The sequence below is a fragment of the Staurois parvus genome, unplaced genomic scaffold (assembly GCF_062004578.1).
Source record: "Staurois parvus isolate SC_StPar_1 unplaced genomic scaffold, SC_StPar_1.0 ptg000019l, whole genome shotgun sequence".
In the NCBI taxonomy this organism is placed as follows: domain Eukaryota; kingdom Metazoa; phylum Chordata; class Amphibia; order Anura; family Ranidae; genus Staurois; species Staurois parvus.
This window is the reverse complement of record NW_028317815.1, coordinates 24,925,857-24,938,264: the sequence shown is the minus strand read 5'-3', so window position 1 is coordinate 24,938,264 and position 12,408 is coordinate 24,925,857. Positions and strand designations below refer to the sequence as shown.

The 12,408-nt window shown below is 39.7% G+C and overlaps 1 protein-coding gene across 5 annotated transcripts in view; it reads left to right on the top strand.

Annotated features, from left to right (window-relative positions):
* Nucleotides 1-12,408, top strand: part of CACNA2D1 (calcium voltage-gated channel auxiliary subunit alpha2delta 1) — an 857,854-nt gene that overhangs the window by 577,748 nt on the left and 267,698 nt on the right. For all 5 annotated transcript variants that reach the window (XM_089685880.1, XM_089685888.1, XM_089685869.1 and 2 more), the window contains one exon: nt 1,234-1,333. In XM_089685880.1, the coding sequence (XP_089542006.1) occupies nt 1,234-1,333 (100 nt within the window). The remainder of the gene's footprint in view (nt 1-1,233; nt 1,334-12,408) is intronic.

Genomic DNA, 12,408 nt, shown 5'->3' with positions numbered 1-12,408 from the left:
AATGTGTTCTGATATTAGGGATGAAAACCTAACTTAAAGAAAACAGCATTGTTATAAAACCTAGGGGCAGCATCAAATATTAGTTAAATACTCACATCAACTGGAAAATAAAAAAACACATGCAAGGAAGATAGGAAGATGTTGTATTGTCACCAAGAACAGATAAGGCTGTAGGAAACTTTGACAAAAAAATCATGCCTTGCGATGTTTGTTGCACTCTCGATGATATGTCATGTTTGATGAGAGATATAACAGGGTAAATAGGTTACTCTGCAAGAAGGTAGTAAATTATACCCCGTAACAAAACCAAAAAATATTCAGCATGAAAAACAAAATAATTAACATATGGATGATTTGTTATAGTAAATAACCTGGCATGAGCAGTGCTAGGATCTAATGTATTGCTTTTGCTTACTTCACTTTCTACATATACAATAGCAGAAAAACAAAAAAAGCTCACACACGAGAAGGTTTCTTAGTCATTAAAGTTTGCACTTGATTGGATGATTGAAGCTTCAGAGTGTTAAGTGAGCATTCCCTGTCTCTGTAGTAAATCAACCACAAGCAAAAAAAAAAAAAATAATATATCAATGTTCACAAGAGGCAGTAAGCTTTTCTGTCCAGATTTGCTAAACCTGTTTTGCTCATAGAGCAAAGTCATTTCACAACAAATACCCTCTCAAAAAACACAAAATATCCCCTGTCCAGCCAAAAAAAAAACATTTGTCCTCCTAATTGATCTCATTCCCTGGTAGTACATATGTTCTTTTTGGCATTTATTTAGAGTTGTATATACTGAGTGGATTCAGTCTATTAAAAGCATCTCTTGGTTTCCACAGAGGGTTCTTTGTTAGGTTAATGTCAGGGGAGAAAACATCAAGCTTGATGTGTCTAGTAGATTGCTTTGTAGTAAAAAAAATCTATTCTCTTGTTTGTCGCTTTGATGGAATAGATTGCATCTGATGCTTTAAATGGATTGAAATACTTTTATATTACTGCAATGTGTTTCATCAGCATTTGCAATCTCTCCTGTTTGAGCTTTGCCCTGAAGCAGACAAACTGCCATTTAGATCTTTTAAAATGCCTATTATCTGAAGAAGGAAGAAGGGATGGACATGAATAACTGGATAGTTTTCCAATTAATTTCATTGACACTAGACCTGAAAATGATTAGGATATTTCAGGCAGATTTATTTTTGTAAACCCTTTAAATTTTTATGTCTCTTTTTACAGAAGCGGAAGTGTCAGTGGGCTGACATTGAAGTTGATAAGAACCTCTGTGACTGAGATGTTGGAAACCCTCTCAGATGATGATTTTGTAAATGTTGCTGCTGTAAGTATCTCTGTGGTGATGCCTATTTCTTTTTTTTTATCCCAAATCATGTTGTGCTATTTAAAATGTAACCATTTCACTGAAACTTTTTTTTAACATTTTGTATGGCATTCATGTAATCTTATCTTAAATGTACTCCAGCCAATTTCTCCATTATTTTATAAACAGGTTAAGAGTTAAAATGTCTGTCATACAAAGTTATAGGCTGAGCAGTTGCCATCCCTACAGGATGGCATAATCAGCAATAAAAACAATATTAGAGATTCTAACCCTTTCCACTCTAATACAATTGTGTTTTTTGTCAATGTCCCCATTGGACAGTTCTCCAATGACTTTTTGTTTTGACGGTAAGTGAAGTTAAATCTTAAGTACAAAATATGATGTAAAATATATTGGAGGTGCTAACATCACAGTACCTTCGTACTCCTTCGTAGTGTGTTCACAAAGTCAATTGCCCATGCTCTCTTTAGTACTCCTATCATTTTGGATTGTGGGAGAAAACCAAAGCTCCCAGGGGAAACATATGATGACATGGAAGAAACATGAAATATCTATCCATGTAATAGATGATTTTCCTTGGATAGAGGGTATTTAAGGAAACTGTAGATGAAACAAATTCATTTCAGTTGTACCTGTCTATGCAGAAAAGCTTTCAGTTAGTTTTTAATATGGGATGAAACTCCACTTTGTTAAAAGGAGAAAAGAACATCTGAGGGCATTTCTGCTCCTTGAATCTCTTGATAAAAACGATTAAGTAATCTTCAAAACAGTGCATTGATAGCAAATTGTGCTCTAATTGCTTGTTTAGTCTATAAAAGCTAAACCTGAAACCTAGCAAGGTCACATTTGAACCCTTTAAGTTCATTTAGAAAAGCACTTATCAGCCTCTATACAAATTCAAATTCAAAGAGGCCCGATCAGTAAAAATTTCCTCCAGCAGAGGTCCAAATATCTTTGTTATGAGATCTTAGTATTTATAGTCATTTTATGTCTATAAAAAATTAGCAATGCACAATTTCCACAGCATTTCAATGATATTTATTTTCAGTGTGCCCCTTATATCAGGCATCCCCATCAAAGTGCCTCAATACCTTTTAGCACCACACAGCCTATCACAGTGGGGGGAGGGGGTCCTGTGCTGGATAGTGCAGACAAACAACCATAACATCTAGACAAGATATATTTATTTTATCTTAAAAAAGGCCAGTTACCCTAAATATCCTCTATTCTATCCAAGAAAATTAAAGTTAAATTCACAAAACCTGTGGATATGAAGAGTTTATTGGGCACTGAGCTCTGCACATACATACTGTATACTAAACTCTTCCATTCTTGATGATCACGATGCATTCTTAGTACATCTAATGCAAGCTTTTTTTTTAAAATGCTGGATTGGTAATGCATGATACGTGGTCTCAAGATTTTTATGTACCAAGTTCTCACTAAGTTTTTTCTTTTCTTCATCTGGAGCTGGCACAGTTACACAAACTGACATGAATAAGGCTGGACGTAGACGGTGCAAATTTCTTTCCTGCAACCATAGGTTGAGCTGAGCTATTGTTTTCTCCCAGTGGGATGGATTATTGCTAGTGGCTATAACAGCCACTAGCAAAATTGCAAGTAAAATCTGGCAGGCTGGTTGTACCCAAGTTGATCGATCAATCAACTTGGGTACATTCAGCCTGCCCATACATCGGTCGAATCTTGGCTGGTTCCTACTGAAAAAACCGAGGTTTGAACCATCTATGGCTAGCTTAATAACCCAGCTTACTGACTCCTCTATTGTTGCAGTTGTGATATATCCATTGACCACTGATGTGAAGCTTCTCTTGATAGATAAATATGGGATACTCAGTTTCATGTGCTCAACTTTTAAGTCAGTTCCACACTGGCAAAAGGTTACACCATGAAAAGTGATATACAGCTACATCAGGAAGAATGTGCAAATACAATATGTATGTTTATTACTTTACAGGATTTATATAGTGCCAACTGTTTGTGCAGCACTTTAGTAATAGATAAACATTACAGCATTTATATAAAAAGGTTACTGGTACATAAGCATCATAATAATAACTCAAATTATGTGCAAACTAAAGAAAATACTAACCAAAATAAGGAGAAATGCCATTATTTGTATAGTACCTTAGTTTGGTTTAAAATCTAGGTCTAGGCATGTATTAATTGTATAGATCTTAAAGCCCACTTCCAGGCACAACAAAAAAAGATCATGCACCCATGCACTTCAATGCTTAAATGCTTATTAAGTTTAGGAGGGAGAACAAGAGGCTGTATTACTTACCTGATCCCCAGTTCTAGGAACCGTCAGTGCTGTCTCTTCTCGCTAAAGCTCTGGTCTGTTGGAGGAGCCTCAGAGTCATCACCTAGAATTCAGGGCTAATAACTCTATAATGCACATAGTTGAGGCAGGAGTGCGACCACAGCTGGGAGCATCCTACAGGGGAAGCTGTCAGGGACCAGTTTACGCACAGATTGAGGGAGCCTGCTGGTGTGAGGAAATGGTAAGTAATACAGCCTCGTCTGCAACCCCCTAGACTGAACATGCATTTAACACTTGCTGTGTGGGAGTGGACCTCTGAAAGGGTTTTTGGTTTTGTGCTCGGAGTTGGGCTTTAATGTTTGTAAAGTACTTGGTCCTCTTGTGCTTGGCTCCTAACAAGAGTAATTTTCAGAGAAAAGGAACAATTACAATAGGACCAACTTGCTGATAACGTATTTAGGATCAACCCACACTCTATAACCTGATTGCACATACTTCTATATTGACCAACAACTATGTAGTGCAAGGGCCTACCTAAAGCATATATTTTATTTATACAACAACTATTGTTGGTAAAGCTAGTTTTTTTGTACAATCAGTGGAAATTTTTGAAAAATCTACTTGTCCAGGGACTAAATTGGAGTCCAAATTTATTTGTCCCTCATGACAATCTAGTTGTCCGGATTAAAACATTTTTTTTTAACCAAAACCATATTTAAATCGGAGGTGCTTTTAGGAATGTCTCGGGCTTCTAAAAACAAAAGGGGCTTTATGGCCACTTAAGCTTGTAATAATTTTAATATTGTGTTGTTTATCTCCTCCTCACCTCCTAGCTGGGAGGGGAGAGACCTTGCAGTGTAATGAGCACTGATTGGGTGCTTGTCAGGTAAGGGGAGTGTCAGGCTTATACTTTATCCCTTTCACTGCCCGAGCCCTTTTTGCATTTTTTTTTTCACAAGTTTAAAAAAATCATTTTAGGCCTAAAGATTACATAATACTCCAAAAACATTTTATATGTTCTGAAAGCAGAGACCCTAAGGAATAAAATAGTGGTAGTTCTAATTTTTTATGTCACGCGATATTACCACAATTTTAGGGCACAAAAAGCAGTATATCACCCATTTTTTTTTAAAATATTTCTTTACATTGAGTAAATAGATATCCAACGTGTCAAACCTTAAATTTTGTACCCTACATTTTCTATACATTTTCTATAGGTGATACTTTTAAAGCCCCTTATAGGTCATCAGTTTATTGTTACGGAGGAGGTCTGGTGGTAGAATTATTGCTCTCAGTCACTCCGGCGTGTGCTTTTGCATTTGTATATGTGTATATTTGGGGGGGGGGGGGATGTGATTGGGTGTAACTTTAATTTTATACAATTTAAAAAAATGTTTTTACCCAACTTTTTTTTTTCATCAGATAGGAGGCAAAAAGTCCCGTATGTGATGATTTTTGGTGACAGGTTCTCTTTATTGAGACATGCAGGGTCTAAAAGACCCTGGGTGTCTCCCCTGTACTCCACTGGATGTAATGCAGTGCACATTACACTGCATTACATTCTTTCCCGGCCTCAATGACTGGGAAATCTTTCAACGGGACCCTGAAGTGACGTTATGACAATAAGGGGAGCAAATGTTCGCTCTCCTTCCTCCCCTCTACACACTGGCACTCGCTGAACAGGTCCTGGGCCCGCAGATGGGCAAGCGGAGCCCGGGACATATAGCGGGCAAGGTGGCAGTTTGAGGGGCCGGCGGGCAGAGGAGGCTGAAACTGTAGGGGGCTGTGTGGAAGCAATCAGCGGCAGCGCTGCCGCCCGAATGCTTCCACCTGACAGGTGAGCCCTGGTACTTGCCCGCAGCAGGGCTAAAGTTTAAAAGAAACTACCTGCCATAAACTACATGTTCAGATTATACAAATTGAACATCCGTGATATAATATATGTTGCCAGCTTTAGCTTGGGTGTTGAGTAGGCAGAAAGGATGCAGCTTATAGTGAGCTGAAGTAAATAACTAGATGTTAACGTATAACAAAAGGCAAAACATTTTTTTAGGAAATGCTATAATAAAGCGAGCGTTCATATGAGTAGCAGCTAGAACACTAAAGGAATCACATAATCCTCATATCATAATAAATAAAACATCAGTGCAGCGCTATCAATAGTATATAATAAATAAATGCATTGGAGTTCGTATAGTGGTTCTCAGAAGCAGCATCAATGATAAATAAATAAGTTAATAATGAAAGATATAAAGTCCATGTAATACATATGCGGCACCAGTAAAACTTCCTCTGCTGTAATACGCTTGACTGGTAAAAATAATAGAAATGCGCACTCACCAACCGCGCATTAGGAATGGGCATGTGAATAATCATCAACTGAGGTGGATAACACCGGATAGATAGCAGGACATCCCTCTAGGGTATGGATCATCCAACTTGGGTGAAGTGGTATACAGCAGGGCACAGAGGTCTCCTTAATGTTGGATGAACAGCCTGGGTAGATGGGTTCTTTCCTCTGTTTAAAAATGCTGCTTATTTATTTATCATTGATGCTGCTTCTGAGAACCACTATACGAACTCCAATGCATTGATTAATCATATACTATTGATAGCGCTGCACTGATGTTTTATTAAAACTTTTTTTTGTTTTGGACAGAGTGAAGTGGGGTTAGAACTCCTGTCAGGGTTTTATTGCTCGCTGCGCCATTGTTAGAGAGATTCACCCTTTTTATTTGTCCTGTTTACCATTATCATTGAAAATGAAAGTAAAATAAATTGCCAAATTTTGGGTTGTCCCCAGAACAGTAATAGAGTGGAAATCTTATGGGGACTAGTGATCTGGGGATCCCCATCCCTTAATTTTCAGGGATTTTTTCTCCCTGCTTCTTTTGGATATGGGACAAGAAGTTAATGTAAAGCTCCCCTGGGACACAGATGACAAAAATCTGGGACACAGGTAACAAAAAACAACTGACAGGTGTTATAACCCTTTCTTACTCTATCCAAAATAAAGTTATTCTATAACAGGGAGCATATATAAGATTTTGCAAGCTGAAAACTGTTATGTTCCTGTGCTATACAAAAATACACAGATGATGTCTACTTTTGCAATGTACACATTGCTAAAGTAGAGAACAAGCAACCAGAAGTATAGTTCTACCAAGGAAAGGGAATCTGTAGCTCCAAGAAAATAAATTTTCTAACTGTTTGAAATTGTCTGCCATTGCATTTTCCAGCAACTGACCAGCAATTACTTTTTGCTATGGAACAGAGTGAGTGTAGTGAATAATATAGGACTGAAGTACATTTGTATTTCAATAGTTTTTATTAGTTTTAATCAGTATAAAACAGAGGCGACAAAACATGCCCCCACAGGGGCTATCAATTGCACCGATAAGATAAAAAACATAATAATAAAAGAAAAACAGTGCTCTAACTTCAACAAGGCAGAATGTACGCCCACGCAGGGGCTATCAATGGCACATAGGTTACAATGACGGTAATGAAATTCTAACTGCAATTAAAGGCAGCTGTCCACTACCACCCAAAAAACTAACAGAAATGGAGAGATAGAAAGAGAGGAGAAAAAAAAAAAAAGGAGAAGAGGGGGGGCAGAGATCCAAGAGCGCCACCATCGAACGCCAGTGCCTAACGCCAGTACATCCCCATACTAACCAAAGGAAGCGTGGGAAAGGCATATTGAAACCATGGTTCCCATATTTTCGAGAATTTACATTGGGAGTCGTTGCATATGCTCGACATCTGTTCATTAAGCATCATATTGGTCATACGATCCCGCACCCCCTGAAAAGGGACAAACGGACTCTTCCAGGCCTGAGCAATTGTTCTAGTGGCCGACAAAAACAAATAGGACGCCAGCTTCTGCTGATGAGCCAAGAGACCCGGTATGGGTCAATGAAGCAAGGCATACCGAGCATCTCGGCGTATAGATAGATGAAACAACGTAAAAAGGAGGTCAAATACACGAGACCAAAAACGGACCAGTCTCGGGCATGACCACCAGGTATGCAAGACATCGCCACGATGGCCACAACCCCGGAAACATCGATCACTACAAGCGGGATTAACCTGGGCCAAACGAGCCGGAACCCAATACCAACGAAACAATACCTTATAGGCTGCCTCCAGCGTGGTGGTATTGAATGAGCATTTAGCTATGAGTGACCAGGCCTTATTCCAGTCCTCCGGATCCACATCCACTCCCAAGTCACGCTCCCACTGAACAACATATGAAAGAGAAGTATGCGACGAGCGTCTGTTCAAGGCTGCATAAAGAAGGGAGATAAGGCCCGGGGTGCCCGGTCGCTGCTGGCAAAGCTGTTCAAAGGCCGATTTCCGGTATGGAAAAGAAGAAGTGCCCCGCAGCGAGAGTAGCCAGTGCCGCAATTGAAGGTATCGAAAAAATTCCACCGGGGGAACATCCCGGGACTCCCGAAGAAGATCCCAGGTAGGGAAGGACCGAGAAACCAAAAAGTGTCGCACCTGCGAAAACCCATGAGCCACCCACCAAGAGAACGCCCTTGGGTGATCTAAACCCGGTGGGAAAAGAGGGTTGTTAACAATTGGAAGCAAAGGCAGAAAGGGTGACATCAGGCCACTGGAATAACGTACCGAGTCCCAGACTTGTAAGCCATGGAGCAACATCGGGCTCAGCGACATAGGGCGCAGGGCAGGGGGAAGCCATAGAAGCGCCGACGGTTGGATAGGGGCACAGTTAGGTAGCTCCAGCAAGACCCAGAGAGGGACGTCAGAGGAAGCGTGCAACATAGACAGCGGGGCAATCTGGCTCGCCTGGTAATACTTAGTTACATTGGGCACCCCAAGGCCACCCTGGAGTCTATGAGCAAAGAGCGTATTTCTAGATACTCTGGAGTGATTATTGGCCCAGGTGAAACGCATAAGCTTTGCCTGAAGCAACCGATGGAAATGAGGGGGAACCCGCACTGGGAGAGTACGAAAATAATATAACAATTTCGGCAGGACGGTCATTTTCACCGAATGAACCCGCCCTATCCAAGACAGGTGCGGAAATGGCCAGGAATGCAGAAGAGAAGATAAAGAACTAAGCAATGGGTAATAATTTGCAGCAAAGAGGGAGTCATAGGTGGGGGTCAAGCGGATGCCCAAGTATTCAAGAGAGGAGGAAGCCCATTTATAAGGGAAGTAGGATTGAAGGCGTGAAACCAAATCGGAATCCAAAGTAATATTAAGAGCGACAGTCTTGTCCAAGTTAATAGACTGAAGTACATTTGAAGAAATTAAATTATAATAAAATATTTTTTAAAAAATCCCCCAGCTGTCTTTGGGGACACATCAGAAATCTGGGTATATTAGGTCTCTAGGAGTTTGAGCACTAGGCAAATTAAAATGTTCTTCCTAGTTGCAACACCGTCTGTAGACACCTGGTTAACCTGATTTAGTATCCTTAGAAAATAGGATGCCTCTCTTCAATCCTGCAGGATCAAGAATCTGAAGATTTCTTCAACTGTAAATCTTAACTCAGGCAAAAGGCCTTCTGTTATGCTAAAACTTCAGTGACAAAGATCAGGAAATGTACATTTTTGTCAATTGTATTCTTCAGAAACATCTCAAATACTCAAATCTCAAATACTGAAGTTAAGAAGGTCATCTTTGCTAGGTACAAGAGGGAGTTTCCATCAATCCCATGATATTGTTTGCAGGGCCCTCTGGTTCCTCTTGTATTAAATTGTATTTTAAATGTACTGTCTGCCCTTCTGTTGTAAAGCTCTGCACAAACTTAAATAAAAATAATAAAAATGAAGTGTACCTCCCCTCATTGGCCTTTCATTTTTTTCAAGGCCATACAGGATCTCATTTCTCTAAAGAGTCATCTTCACTTCTTCTCCATATTCAGTCCAAGATTCTTAATAATACCGTGAATGCAGGGCACCATGGTGACGCCTCCTTAGTGCAGGACCATGGTGCCCTTCACTCCAGGGTGACACAAAAGAAGCAATGGTACAGAGACCACTTATTTTACCTTGACATTATTAACATTTGAATAACATCCTCACAAGATGTTTTTAGTTAATTAGTTCTCCTAAATACTGACTATTATAAATGCTCTGTCTGTCTGCATTTAGGGTGTTCAAAAATTAAAGATTGAAAAAAGACACCAACTAAATTGAGCATATCTACAGCATTCTGTATCTTCTGTAGCATGAACAGGCATCCGTTAACTGTCTTTTTGTCATTTCAAAGCTCCCAAATATGGAATAAGGATGTTTTAATTTTAAATGACACAGAAGAGAGATGAAGGACAAACATGCTGCTTCAGCCCCTTTAAATAAGACTGATGTAAAGACATCAAGATGCAATCCCCAAATATCTCAATTGTATGCGTTCCCGACATGCAGTCCTCCAATTGCTTACATCCATCTTGAGAATTAAGATAAAAATAAAAGTGGCACTACCAATCATGTTGTTAGCAGAACCCTACCTATCATTATTCATGGTCACAGCTAAAAGATTAGGATATACTTTCTTGCCAGTGCAGGCAGGAAAATGACACTGTGACTTAATCAGCTGTATCAGGATTTATGCTGAAGTCTTGACGAACAAGAGGCTTAAATATTAATGTGCAGAACCACTTAAGTGCAGAGTTTTTAATTATACAGATGCATTTGTTTCTCGGTAAGTTGCAGCACGTGAGTCATACCATGCCAGTATAAATCACCAAGGGTTAATATGTCAAGCATTCTCATCTTAATTTTCATTTCATCTACAGGAAAGTGTTCCTCTTTGCATGTGAAAAGAAGCCTGCTGTTCATAAATGTGCAAATATATGGGAATTACTGCCATTTCTTCCAAATAATTCAGTTATATGCTTTGACTGCACAAAGTGGTAAATGATAGGTCCAAAGACTTGCTCTGCGTACTGTGTGATTTAAAGCCTGGCTTCCTTTGGCTGATGCAATGAAGATCATTTTAAAGTTATTTTGTGGCTCTGGGAAAGCCAAGCAAAAAATTTTTTTTTGGGCTTTCTCTGACAAGTAGAGAATAAGTTACTAGTGGGAGCTGTTCAGTGGGATTAATATGATAGCCTTATTTCCAGCATTAATGGGTCACGTTTCAACACCTTGAATGCAGACTATTACTGTGTCTGGAGTGTGTGTGAATAATAATTCCTTACATAGATAACCATCCTGGCAAAACACTTATTGCCCCAAAGCTTAACCACCAAAGTCATTGCTGTGTTAACATTTCAACTTGTGTGTCTCATTGAGAGAGGAAAAATGTATCTTGGACTTGCAGTAAATGGCTATTTGTGACATAAACTACACTAAATGTTACTGTAGAGAGTTCTGTGTTTTTCTGAGAATAACACTCTATTAAATAAGGTTCCTTGACAAGAAGACATTTTGGAGGTAAATATGATGTTCTGTTCTGTTGCTCACAAGATGGATTCTAATCTTTAAACCAGTCTGGATAAAGTTTCTTGTAATCTGGATCATATACCACTTATTAAAAAATAAGATAGCTCTTGCAAGAACAGCTTTTCGACACTCAGGCCATTGTCAATTAAAACATACAATGTTATATCTTAATGTTATTCTTAAATTTGACATTTCCCAGTTTAACAGAATATTTTGACACTTGATGCTTTATTTTTTGCAGTGGTATATTTTGCCCTTGAACTCTTACATGGATGCCATGCTATACTGTATATGCAGCTTATAACACTTAGTTCCCTATATCATTATTTAGAAACTGTATTTAGAGTGCGCAGATTTACACTTTGACAGGTCAGTAAGCACAAATTAATACTGTTAGACTGTCTGAAATATACTTTGATAATGTTAAATAATATACTGCTCAAAAAAATTAAAGGCACACTGAAAACACATTAGTTCTCAATGGGGAAAAATATCATGCTGGATATCTATACTGACATGGATTGGGTAATGTGTTAGGAACGTAAGGATGCCCCGTCGTTTGATGGAAATGAAAATGATCAACCTACAGAGGACTGAATTCAAAGACACTCCGAAAATCAAAGTGAAAAAATGATGCAGCAGGCTAGTCCATTTTGCTGAAATTAAATTGCAACAACTCAGAATGGTACTCAGTAGTTTGTATGGCCCCATGTGCTTCTATGCATGCCTGACAATGTTGGGGCATGCTCCTAATGAGACAACGGATGGGGTCCTGGGCAGGGGCGGACTGACAATTCATGGGGCCCCCGGGCAATAGGGGATCATGGGGCCCCTGTGTCCTTGGCCAAACTCAAAAAAACCTATGAAAAAGGTACCAGGGGCATCTCATTGTGCCCCCTACTGACCCCGGGCCCTCGGGCAGTGCCCAAGTTTCCAAATGGTCAGTCCGCCCCTGGTCCTGGGGTATTTCCTGCCAGATTTGGACCAGGGCATCACTGAGCTCCTGGACCAAATCATGATATCCCAGAGGTGTTCTATTGGATTTAGGTCAGAGCGTTTGGGACATTCAATGGTATCAATTCCTACATCCTCCAGGAACTAGCAGCATACTCTCGCCACATGAGGCCAGGCATTGTCATGCATCAGGAGGAACCCAGGACTCACTGCACCAGTGTAGGGTCTGACAATGTGTCCAAGGATTTCATTCCAATACCTAATGGCAGTCAGGGTGTCATTGTCTAGCCTGTAGAGGTCTTTGTGTCCCTCCATGGATATGCCTTCCCAGACCATCACTGACCCACCACCAAAACAGTCATGCTGAATGCTGTTACAGGCAGCAAAATGTTCTTCATGTCTTCTCCAGACCCTTTCAT